Source organism: Leguminivora glycinivorella, chromosome 1 (assembly GCF_023078275.1).
Source record: "Leguminivora glycinivorella isolate SPB_JAAS2020 chromosome 1, LegGlyc_1.1, whole genome shotgun sequence".
Classification (NCBI taxonomy): Eukaryota; Metazoa; Arthropoda; class Insecta; order Lepidoptera; family Tortricidae; genus Leguminivora; species Leguminivora glycinivorella.
The window spans coordinates 38,482,456-38,494,426 of record NC_062971.1 but is presented as its reverse complement, the minus strand read 5'-3'; the positions used below and the strand labels follow the sequence as shown (position 1 = coordinate 38,494,426).

The 11,971-nt window shown below is 38.4% G+C and overlaps 1 protein-coding gene across 1 annotated transcript; it reads left to right on the top strand.

Annotated features, from left to right (window-relative positions):
* Window positions 1-4,358: 4,358 nt before the first annotated feature.
* Window positions 4,359-5,616, top strand: LOC125225461. Its single transcript, XM_048129201.1, has 2 exons — window positions 4,359-5,395; window positions 5,502-5,616. The coding sequence occupies exons 1-2, from the start codon at window positions 4,359-4,361 to the stop codon at window positions 5,614-5,616; spliced, it is 1,152 nt and encodes a 383-aa protein (XP_047985158.1).
* Window positions 5,617-11,971: the final 6,355 nt, after the last annotated feature.

The window sequence follows — 11,971 nt, the reverse complement described above, 5'->3', positions numbered from 1 at the left end:
GCTGAAATTTCAGGGTTTTTCTAAGATCTTGGACTGCACTGAGGGATAGCACTCACCGAGCAACGTACCGGAGCACAAACCGCAGGTTCGTGGGACCAATAGTTCCGGAGATACGAGCGTTTTTGTTTAACCGATATCTTACCGATTCGGTTACCGGTAAAAGTTTGACCGGCCGTAGCTCCGTAACCCTTGGTCATAACCAGGTCGAGTTTGGGTTCATTGGAAAGGGCACGGAGGGGGCTATCCGATCGTGTAGAGACATAGGCTCTACATAGAGCTGAAATTATTTTACCTCATAAAAGCCATCAAAAACCGATTTTCAGCTTCCGAAAATTAAAAATAGGCATACAGACGTAGTTTTAAGTAATTTAAGTGATAGTAGAGTCTGCGACTCTATATAAAATAAATAAAATACTTAGATATAGACCTGATTAGAAGAGTCTGCGACTCTACAAATAAAATATAGGTTAAGTTACAACCTTTTACATAGACAATTTACCTCCCCTCTACAGAGGTAAAAAACTCCCACCTACCCCCTCGACATCCATGAGCAACAGCACAATGCTCAGGACACCCGCAAAAAACCCAGTCCCCAACACCTCGCCTAAAAAACCGGAGAAATCCGACACACGACCATCAGTTAGGCGGAGTATTGGGAAATGGGAACTAGGTAAAACCTTCCATCTCTCACCAGACGGGGCAGCACAGGAGACATCAAAGCCGGCTTCAGTCTCAACGGCCCTCTCAGCGCAGGAGACGGACGCAAATGTCGCAGAGCCTGGAGCTCTGAAACCAACCAGTAGCGACTCAAAAACAACAGAATCCAAGAAAATCCCCTCCGCTGAAACGGCCAAGTGGCAGGACACAAACAAGCCGCCGAAAATTATAGTGAGCCCGCTCAAAAAGTCTTATAAAGACAAAACGACCGAAGCGAGGGCATACATGACAAAAGCGAAGCAGTACATGAACAGCTCGAGAAATACGTCAAACCTAATAAAAACAGAAGTCCTCACAGCGCTGGAAAGACTCTTCCAGTTAGTAAAGAGCACAGAAGCGGAGCTAGTAAAGAAAGGAGTCACAAAAGAAAATAAAGAAGAGACAGGAGAAGACACCAAAACAACAAACGACACTACCCCTACAAGCCCGTATAACCTAGACCAGAATAAAATAGTAGCAAAAATTGAGGAACATACCCAAGTCCTAAAAGAAAATAACAGGAAGTTAGAGGAACTGAGAGACTCAATAAATAAACAAAAAGAAATGCTAGAGAACGTTACGACTCCCACTTACGCGAGCATAGCCGCAACTCGCACCGCTGCGCAAAATGGGAAAACAGAAAGAAGCGTCCTACACTCTGTTGTCGTTACTTCCAAAGACGAGCAGAAAACCGGGGAAGAGGTACTGGACAGGGTTAGGGAAGTAACAGACGCCAAAGAGGGATGGGTGAAAGTCGAAAAGGTTCGGAAAGCAAAGGACAGAAAAATAATAATAGGCTGCGGAACAAAGGAGGAAAGGGATAAGTTAAAAGACAAACTAGGGAAAGACGCGGCTGATCTGAACGTAGAAACGGTTAAGAACAAGGACCCACTACTCATCCTTAGGAGTGTGCTCACCATAAATACGGATGAGGACGTCCTGAAGGCACTGAGAAACCAAAACCGGGAAATCTTCCGAGACCTTAGTGAAGAAGAAAACCGAGCCGAAGTTAAGTACCGCAAAAAAGCCAGAAATCCCCACACGGGGCATATAGTGATCAGCGTCTCACCCGCCATCTACCAGAGAGCAATACACAGAGGGAACGTCTACATAGACCTCCAAAAAATCAAAGTGGAAGACCAGTCACCCCTAGTCCAGTGTTCCAAATGCCTAGGGTACGGCCACAGCCGCAAGTTCTGCAAAGATCTTGAAGACAGCTGCAGCCACTGCGGAGGCACCCACCCAGGATATAATGGCTACAACTGCCCAGAAAGGGTACTTGGCGAAAACGCAGAATGCGTAAACTGTAAAAGAGCAAACACTGGCAATGGCAAGCACAATGCATTTAACAAAGACTGCCCTGTTAGAAGAAAATGGGACACTATAGCAAGGGCATCTGTAGCGTATTGCTAAAGTGGTCCCAGCAGAAAACACCAAGTACTCAATCCTACAGGCAAACCTCCAACGGAGTAGACTGGCAACAGATGAAGTACTCTTGGAAGCCCATAAAAGAAAAACAGCAATTGTGCTCATCCAGGAGCCCTATGTAGGCAAAATAAAAAGGATGAAAAGTTACCGAGGTGCGAGAGTGTACCAAAACTCAGGAACCGGAGAAGGGACTGTAAAAGCAGCCATTGCAATATTGGATAATGACCTTGATGTAGTGCAGCATCCAGAATTAACAACCAATAACATCGTGGTAGTTAAGATCCGGACCAAAGCCTGGACGATCACTCTCGCATCCTACTACTTCGAACCCGATATACCAATAGAACCATACATAGAGCAGCTCAAGGAGATATCTAGGAGGTCAATGGGTCGGCTCGTGATTGGAGGCGATGCCAACGCGAAAAGCATCTGGTGGGGTAGCAGACAGGAGGACCCCAGAGGTGAGCAGATGAGTGGGGGACTATTGGAAATGGGACTGCAAATTTTGAATAGTGGAGACATTCCAACATTTGACACCATACGAGGACAGGTAAGATATAGCAGCCATGTCGATGTGACCGCATGCTCTGAAGACATCCTGGGACTAGTAGGGGGATGGCAGGTTCTTGAGGGACTCACATGCTCGGACCACAATGGTATAGGCTTCAATATAAAACTAAAGAAATCCACAGGAATAAATATAGACAGGACAACACGAATTTATAATACTAGGAAGGCAAATTGGGAGCAGTTTCGTGAGAAACTGCTACAATTTATGACCGAAAACCATCTAACAATAGAGGACATCGACAAACTGGACAACATAAATGACATAGAAGTAACAATCCAAAAATACACTACAACAATCACTGAAGCATGCAAAACAGCAATACCAAACAAAAAGAAACAAGAAACACTAAACTTACCATGGTGGTCTGAGCACCTTGAGACCCTGAAGAAGGAGGTCAGCACCCGAAAACGAAGGATCAGGAACGCAGCGCCACACCGGAGACAGGCAGTCGTCAGCCTATACCTAGAATCAAAAACAAAATATGAAAAAGCCGTCAAAGATGAAATGGAGAAAAGTTGGAAGGAGTTCTGCAACAAGCAGGATAGAGAGGGAATGTGGGAAGGAATATACAGAGTTATAGGGAGAACAGCACAGAGAGAAGAAGACCCACTCCTGGTAAAAGAAGGCCAAGCATTGGATGAAGAAGGATCTGCAAGGTTCCTGGCAGAGACCTTCTATCCAGAGGACGCAACAGAGGGCGACAGCGAACACCATCTGCACATAAGAAATCTAGCAGAAACTATGGATGAGGGTAGCCATGGTGAACATGACCCACCTTTCATTCAAGAGGAACTAGAAAAAGCAGCAAAATCGTTTAACCCCAAAAAAGCACCCGGGCCTGACGGCTTCACAGCGGACATCTGCACAAGGGTCATAGAGGCGGCACCACAGTTTTTCCTAGCACTGATTAACAAATGCCTGTCTCACCAATACTTCCCGAAGATGTGGAAGAAAGCTGCAGTCGTCATACTCAGGAAGCCGGGAAAGGACGCGTATACTACCCCAAAGTCCTACAGACCAATAGGATTGCTGCCGGTGCTGGGGAAAATATATGAAAAGATGCTTATAAATCGCATCAAACATCATATACTACCCAGGATCAGCACCCACCAGTTTGGTTTTATGCCCCAAAAAGCACAGAAGATGCACTAGTTGCCCTCATAAAGCGCATCAAAACCAAAATAGCAGACAAGAAAATAGTCACCCTAGTCTCGCTGGACATTGAGGGGCTTTTGACAGCGCTTGGTGGCCAGCGATAAAAACCAGACTGGCGGAGGAAAAGTGCCCAACCAACCTAAGAAGGGTAATCGGCAGCTACCTAAACGATAGAGAGGTGGAGGTAAGATACGCAGGAGCAACATTCAGGAGGAAAACTGAGAAAGGTTGCGTGCAAGGATCCATTGGAGGTCCAATCTTGTGGAATCTGCTAATAGACCCTCTCCTGAAGCAGATGGGGGATCGGGGGCTGTACTGCCAAGCGTTTGCGGATGACATTATACTGGTGTTTGACGGCAAAGAAGCTATAGAAATTGAGAGACAGGCCAATGCCGCCCTTGAACATGTTCGGGAGTGGGGTGTCAGGCATAAGCTAAAATTCGCTCCCCACAAAACCAATGCGATGGTAATCACCAAAAAGCTTAAGTATGACACACCACGCTTGAACATGGGAGGAGTCGGCATTGAAATGACTCCAGAAATAAAAATACTCGGGCTGACCGTAGACCATAAGTTAACATTTAACGCTCACGTCTCGCAAGTTTGTAAGAAAGCTGCAAATATATATAAACAATTAACGAGAGCAGCCCGCGTAAATTGGGGACTCAGCCCAGAGGTAATCCGCACAATATACACCACGGCGGTCGAGCCCGTGATCCTGTACGCTGCAGCAGCATGGGCACCAGCGGCCAGAAAACTTGAAGTCCGCAAAAAATTTAATGCCATCCAGAGAGGATACGCACAAAAAATGTGCAAGGCCTATCGGACTGCATCCCTAAACTCCACGCTCATACTTACAGGGACGCTCCCTCTAGATCTCCGGCTACTGGAGGCAGCGTCACTGTATGAAGCCAAAAAAGGAATCTCACCTCAATACCAGCTGGCTGATAGAGAAGTCGAAAAAATGGCACAAAAAATGTCGGCACCACATCCAGCAGAGCAAACCGGACTACAGTTCGAAAATCTGGAAGACGAGGAACAATACTCGCGTCACAGTGACTACGCAGTACGCATATTTACAGACGGGAGTAAGATTGAAGGCAAAGTGGGAGCGGCGCTGTCAATCTGGAAAGATGCCGGAGAAACCAGGGCCATCAAACTTACTCTCTCACCGTACTGTACAGTCTACCAAGCAGAACTGCTAGCAATAACCAAGGCCACAGAAGTCGCTCTGAAAAACAAAGAGACGAGCATCGGCATATACAGCGACTCAAGATCGGCACTACAGAGTGTGACCAACACAGGTTCCACCCACCCTCTGGCAGTCGAGGCCAGGAGCAATTTGAGAAATTGCAGACTTCAGAATAAAAATATATCCTTATTCTGGATAAAGGCACACGCAGGGTTGGTGGGTAATGAAAGAGCCGACGATCTCGCTAAAGACGCAGCCTTAAAAAGCAAGAAAAGGCCGGAGTACGACAAATGTCCCATATCGTATATCAAGCGAGAAATTCGTGCTGAAACCATAAAAGAATGGGAAAACAGGTACAAAATCGAAGAAACGGCCTCGACCACAAAAATTTTCTTTCCGAATGTGAAAACATCCCTCAGAACTGTGCGTAAAATCCAAATTGATGGAGTCACTACACAGCTGCTCACTGGCCATGGAGGATTCTCCTCATACTTGTACCGATTCAAGTGTAAGGAGGACCCTTCATGCATCTGCGAACCTGGGACAGAGGAAACTGTCCAGCATGTCATCCTAGATTGCCCCGTCTTTGCACTCCAAAGATTTAACTTAGAACAGTTATTGTGTATAGAGCTCAAGGCGAATAACTTGGCAGAAATTATAAAAAGTAAAGACAGATATATATTTTTAGATTATTGCAAGAAATTAGTAACTAAAGTAGTCAATAGAAACAAAGCATAGTAAGAGTATATGACTATATATATTTATATATATATAAGTATAATATACAAATTGTTAAACAGAATAGAAATAGATAAAATGCAGTACTAAAATAGAAAACTCCCTGTAATAATAAAACAAAGATATAAAGATGTAATGTAAATAAAATAAAGAAAAGTGTAAATTTCTTTCCCCCAAACGAATAAATAAATAAGGAACAAATTAGATAAGTAGTGTAGCTGAGAGCTCCCACTCAGATAAGTACGAAAGATGAAGAATGAATGAAAGATCAGTATGAAGCATGAATGTGCGAGCAGAAAAATAGCGAGAACTGGAATGAATGGAAATAGCTTAACACAGTCTCCGATCATGTTGGAGGAATAGAAAAAAAAAAAAAAAAACCTAACCTAACCTAACCTAACCTAACCTAACCTAACCTAACCTAACCTAACCTAACCTAACCTAACCTAACCTAACCTAACCTAACCTAACCTAACCTAACCTAACCTAACCTAACCTAACCTAACCTAACCTAACCTAACCTAACCTAACCTAACCTAACCTAACCTAACCTAACCTAACCTAACCTAACCTAACCTAACCTAACCTAACCTAACCTAACCTAACCTAACCTAACCTAAAAGTGGGTAAAAAATGAAAAAGTGGGTTAAAAAAAATAAAAAAAAAAAAATGAAAAAGTGGGTAAAAAATGAAAAAGTTGGTCAAAAATGAAGTGGGTCAAAAATAAAAAAGTGGGTCAAAAACGAAAAAAGTGTGTAAAATGAAAAATTGGGTCAAAAATGAAAAAGTGGGAAAAAAAATGAAAAGTTGGGTAAAAAATGATAAAGTGGGTAAAAAATGAAAAAGTGGGTCAAAAATGAAGTGGGTCAAAAATAAAAAAGTGGGTCAAAAACGAAAAAAGTGTGTAAAATTAAAAATTGGGTCAAAAATGAAAAAGTGGGTAAAAATGAAAAAGTGGGTAAAAAATGAAAAAGTGGGTCAAAAACGAAAAAGTGTGTCTAAAATGAAAAATTGGGTCAAAAATGAAAAAGTGGGTCAAAAATGAAAAAGTGATTAAAAAAATGAAAAGTTCGGTGAAAAATGAAAAAGTGGGTCAAAAATGAAAAAGTGGTCAAAAATGAAAAAGTGGGTGAAAAATGTGAGTGAAAAATGAAAAAGTGGGTCAAAAAAGGAAAAGTGGGTCAAAAATTAAAAAGTGGGTCAAAAATGAAAAAGTGGGTGAAAAATGAGAAAGTGGGTCTAAAATGAAAAAGTGGGTCAAAAATGAAAAAGTGGGTCAAAAATGAAAAAGTGATTAAAAAAATGAAAAGTTCGGTGAAAAATGAAAAAGTGGGTCAAAAATGAAAAAGTGGTCAAAAATGAAAAAGTGGGTGAAAAATGGAAAAGTTGGTCAAAAATGAAAAAGTGGGTCAAAAATGAAAAAGTGGGTCAAAAACGAAAAAGTGTATAAAATGAAAAAGTGGGTCAAAAATGAGAAAGTGGGTCAAAAATGAAAAAGTGGGTGAAAAATGAAAAAGTGGGTCGAAAATGAAAAAGTGGGTGAAAAATGTGAGTGAAAAATGAAAAAGTGGGTCAAAAAAGGAAAAGTGGGTCAAAAATTAAAAAGTGGGTCAAAAATGAAAAAGTGGGTTGGTTTGCTCACTGTCAACCTAACACGCTCCTCCTCGCTTCGCTCGTCGTCGCACCTAAACGGACTCTGTCACATATAAGTTTTCTGAGTAGCATGGGTATTTTATCTAATGGGAAAAAAAAAAAACATTTTTTCGCTTTCCAAATTGTTATTTTGACAGATTTTGATAAATCGATAGTCACATTATTTTTGAGCTAGCTCTTACCGTTTCCGAGATAATATGAAAAATGACATTTTTGCATAAAATCTGTTAAATAGCACTTTTTATGTCGTCTTATACTAAGAATGTTACTAAAATCTTAATTTTCTACAAAAAATATTAAAATGGCATTTTGAGACAAAAATCTATCAAAGTGACAAAATTCCATGTCATTTGGCCAATAAATTAACAAACGGCACCTTAGACCAAAAGCTGTGATCTTGTGTCATATTCTAAAAATCTGTCAAATTCAGAATGTCATAGCTCAGGAACGGTTATAGTTAGAATAAAATGATTTTCACATTCCCACTTCTTATATGTTTCTGTATCAGACTGACATTATTTTTTTTCATTTTTGAACAACTTTTTTTTCAAAATTGACATATTGACAGATTTTGGCATATCGAAAAATACCTTTACAGATTTCGATAAACTCACACCCATAGGGTGTGAAATGATCAAAAATCGCATTATTTTTGAGCTAGCTCTTACCGTTTCCGAGATAATACGAAAAATGTCATTTTTGCTTCAAATCTGATAAATTGCACTTTTAATATCGACTTATACTAAGCATGTTACTAAAATCATAATTTTCTACAAAAATGTTAAAATGTCATTTTGAGCTTAAAATCTGTCAAAGGAACAGTCTTGTGTAAAAACTGTTAAAATTCCATGTCATTTGGCCAATAAATTAGAAAACGACACTTAGGCCAAAAACTGTGAATTTGTGTCATTTTGTAAAAATCTGTCAACTTCAAGACGTGATAGCTCAGAAACGGTTAGAGATATCGGGAAATGGACTTCAGATTCGAACTGTCGGTGGTACTTTAGTACCACACGAGTTATATGTTTCCGTATCAAAATGACTTTTTTTTTTTTAATTTTGGACCACTTTTTTTTCAAAATTGACATTTTGACAGATTTTGACATATCGAAAAATACCTTTACAGATTTCGATAAACTCACACCCTATGGGTGTGAAATGATCAAAAATCACATTATTTTTGAGCTAGCTCCTACCGTTTCCGAGATAATATGAAAAATTTCATTTTTGCATAAAATCTGTTAAATTGCACTTTTAATATCACCTTATATTAAGAATGTCACAAAAATCATAATTTTCTACAAAAAATGTAAAAATGTCATTTTATGCCAAGATTTTGTCAAAGTGACAGTCTCGTGTCAAAACTGTCAAAACTCCACGTCATTTGGCCAATAAATTAGCAAGCGACACCTTAGGCCAAAAACTGTGAACTTGTGTCATTTTCTAAAAATCTGTCAACTTCAAGACGTGATAGCTCAGAAACGGTTAGAGATATCGGAAAATGGACTTCAGATTCGAACTGTCGGTGGTACTTTAGTACCACACGAGTTATATGTTTCCGTATCAAAATGACTTTTTTTTTTTAATTTTGGACAACTTTTTTTTCAAAATTGACATTTTGACAGATTTTGACATATCGAAAAATACCTTTACAGATTTCGATAAACTCACACCCTGTGGGTGTGAAATGATCAAAAATCACATTATTTTTGAGCTAGCTCCTACCGTTTCCGAGATAATATGAAAAATTTCATTTTTGCATAAAATCTGTTAAATTGCACTTTTAATATCACCTTATATTAAGAATGTCACAAAAATCATAATTTTCTACAAAAAATGTAAAAATGTCATTTTATGCCAAGATTTTGTCAAAGTGACAGTCTCGTGTCAAAAATGTCAAAACTCCACGTCATTTGGCCAATAAATTAGCAAGCGACACCTTAGGCCAAAAACTGTGAACTTGTGTCATTTTCTAAAAATCTGTCAACTTCAAGACGTGATAGCTCAGAAACGGTTAGAGATATCGGAAAATGGACTTCAGATTCGAACTGTCGGTGGTACTTTAGTACCACACGAGTTATATGTTTCCGTATCAAAATGACTTTTTTTTTTTAATTTTGGACAACTTTTTTTTTCAAATTTGACATTTTGACAGATTTTGACATATCGAAAAATACCTTTACAGATTTTGATAAACTCACACCCATAGGGTGTGAAATGATCAAAAATCACATTATTTTTGAGCTAGCTCCTACCGTTTCCGAGATAATATGAAAAATGTCATTTTTGCATAAAATCTGTTAAATTGCACTTTTAATATCACCTTATATTAATAATGTCACAAAAATCATAATTTTCTACAAAAAATGTTAAAATGTCATTTTATGCCAAGATTCTGTCAAAGTGACAGTCTTGTGTCAAAACTGTCAAAACTCCACGTCATTTGGCCAATAAATTAGCAAGCGACACCTTAGGCCAAAAACTGTGAACTTGTGTCATTTTCTAAAAATCTGTCAACTTTAAGACGTCATAGCTCAGAAACGGTTTGAGATATCTGAAAATGGACTTCAGATTTGGACTGTCGGTGGTACTTTAGTACCACACGAGTTATATGTTTCCGTATCAAAATGACATTTTTTTTTAATTTTTGGACAACTTTTTTTTCAAAATTGACATTTTGATAGATTTTGACATATCGAAAAATACCTTTACAGATTTCGATAAACTCACACCCATAGGGTGTGAAATGATCAAAAATCGCATTGTTTTTGAGCTAGCTCCTAACGTTTCCGAGATAATAAAAAAATGTCATTTTTGCATAAAATCTGTTAAATTTCACTTTTAATGCAGGCTTATACTAAGACAGTGACTAAAATCAATTTTTTTTGAACAAAATGTTAAAATATCATTTTGAGTTAATATCTGTCAGAATGACACTATGGGTTAAAAATGACAAAGTGGGTCAAACTGTTAAATTAACATTTTCTGTCAAAACTGTCAAAATGACATGTTTGATCAAAACTGTCAAAATGATATTTTGAGAAACACTGTCAAAATGACATTTTAGTTCAAAACTGTCAAATTGACATTTTCTGTCAAAACTGTCAAAATGATGTTTTCTGTCAAAACTGTCAAATTGACATTTTCTGTCAAAACTGTCAAAATGTCGTTTGGTCAAAACTGTCAAAATGATGTTTTCTGTCAAAACTGTCAAATTGACATTTTCTGTCAAAACTGTCAAAATGACGTTTGGTCAAAACTGTCAAATTGACATTTTCTGTCAAAACTGTCAAAATGATGTTTTCTGTCTAAACTATCAAATTGACATTTTCCGTAAAAACTGTCAAAATTACATGTTTACTCAAAACTGTCAAATTGACATTTTCTGTCAAAACTGTCAAAATGATGTTTTCTGTCAAAACTGTCAAAATGATGTTTTCTGTGAAAACTGTCAAATTGACTTTTTCTGTCAAAACTGTCAAAATCTGTCAATTATCATTAAGATAAATAATATTATGAAAAGAAATGACATCATTTATAACCAAAACCAAACATGACAAAAGTCTGTCAAATTTGACAGTTTGACAGATACTGTCAACAACAATTATAACATATTAATTTTACACCAATATATACATACAAAATATGAAAATTCCATCAAAACTATAAAAACACAACTTTGTATGAAAATTGGTCAAGTGCGAGTCGGATTTTACGTTTTCCATACTAATCGCTCATGAGCGCCTAAATTTTTGAGATAGCAATCATTTAGTACAAAATAGTAAAAGTTTGCTATTTTTGGTACATTCATGACGTTATATCTCGGAAACGGTAAGAGATAGAGCAAAATGGACTTCAGATTTGGGCTTTCGGTGGCACCTTAGTGCCACACGAATATTATGTTTTCGTATATATAGACCTTTTTTGGATCGATTTGGACAAAAAAAAAATTTTGAAATAATCTAACCGGGTCTAAAATTTTTGTTTATTATCCGATTTTCATGAAAAAAATTGCATTCGATGCAAAATTACTTAAATTTTGGGGTGGCTATAAATCCAACACCCTTAAAAGAAAACCAAAGCGGAGAAAAAAAAAACAAAAACAAATGTATGGGAGGTACCAGACGCAGGAACATTTCCACCCAAAAGCGAAAAACCATAGATAGATCATGTAAAATAAAGCCCCTATACCAAGTTTGAAAGAAATCTACCGAGGACGGTACCTATAACCTAACCTAACCTAACCTAACCTAACCTAACCTAACCTAACCTAACCTAACCTAACCTAACCTAACCTAACCTAACCTAACCTAACCTAACCTAACCTAACCTAACCTAACCTAACCTAACCTAACCTAACCTAACCTAACCTAACCTAACCTAACCTAACCTAACCTAACCTAACCTAACCTAACCTAACCTAACCTAACCTAACCTAACCTAACCTAACCTAACCTAACCTAACCTAACCTAACCTAACCTAACCTAACCTAACCTAACCTAACCTAACCTAACCTAACCTAACCTAACCTAACCTA

Excerpts from the sequence above, each read along its gene's own strand:
- LOC125225461 (XM_048129201.1), top strand. The coding sequence starts at position 4,359 with ATGGGAGGAGTCGGCATTGAAATGACTCCAGAAATAAAAATACTCGGG. Across the intron at positions 5,396-5,501 it reads ATAAAAGAATGGGAAAACAG|CTGCTCACTGGCCATGGAGG; the intron begins GTACAAAATCGA and ends GTCACTACACAG.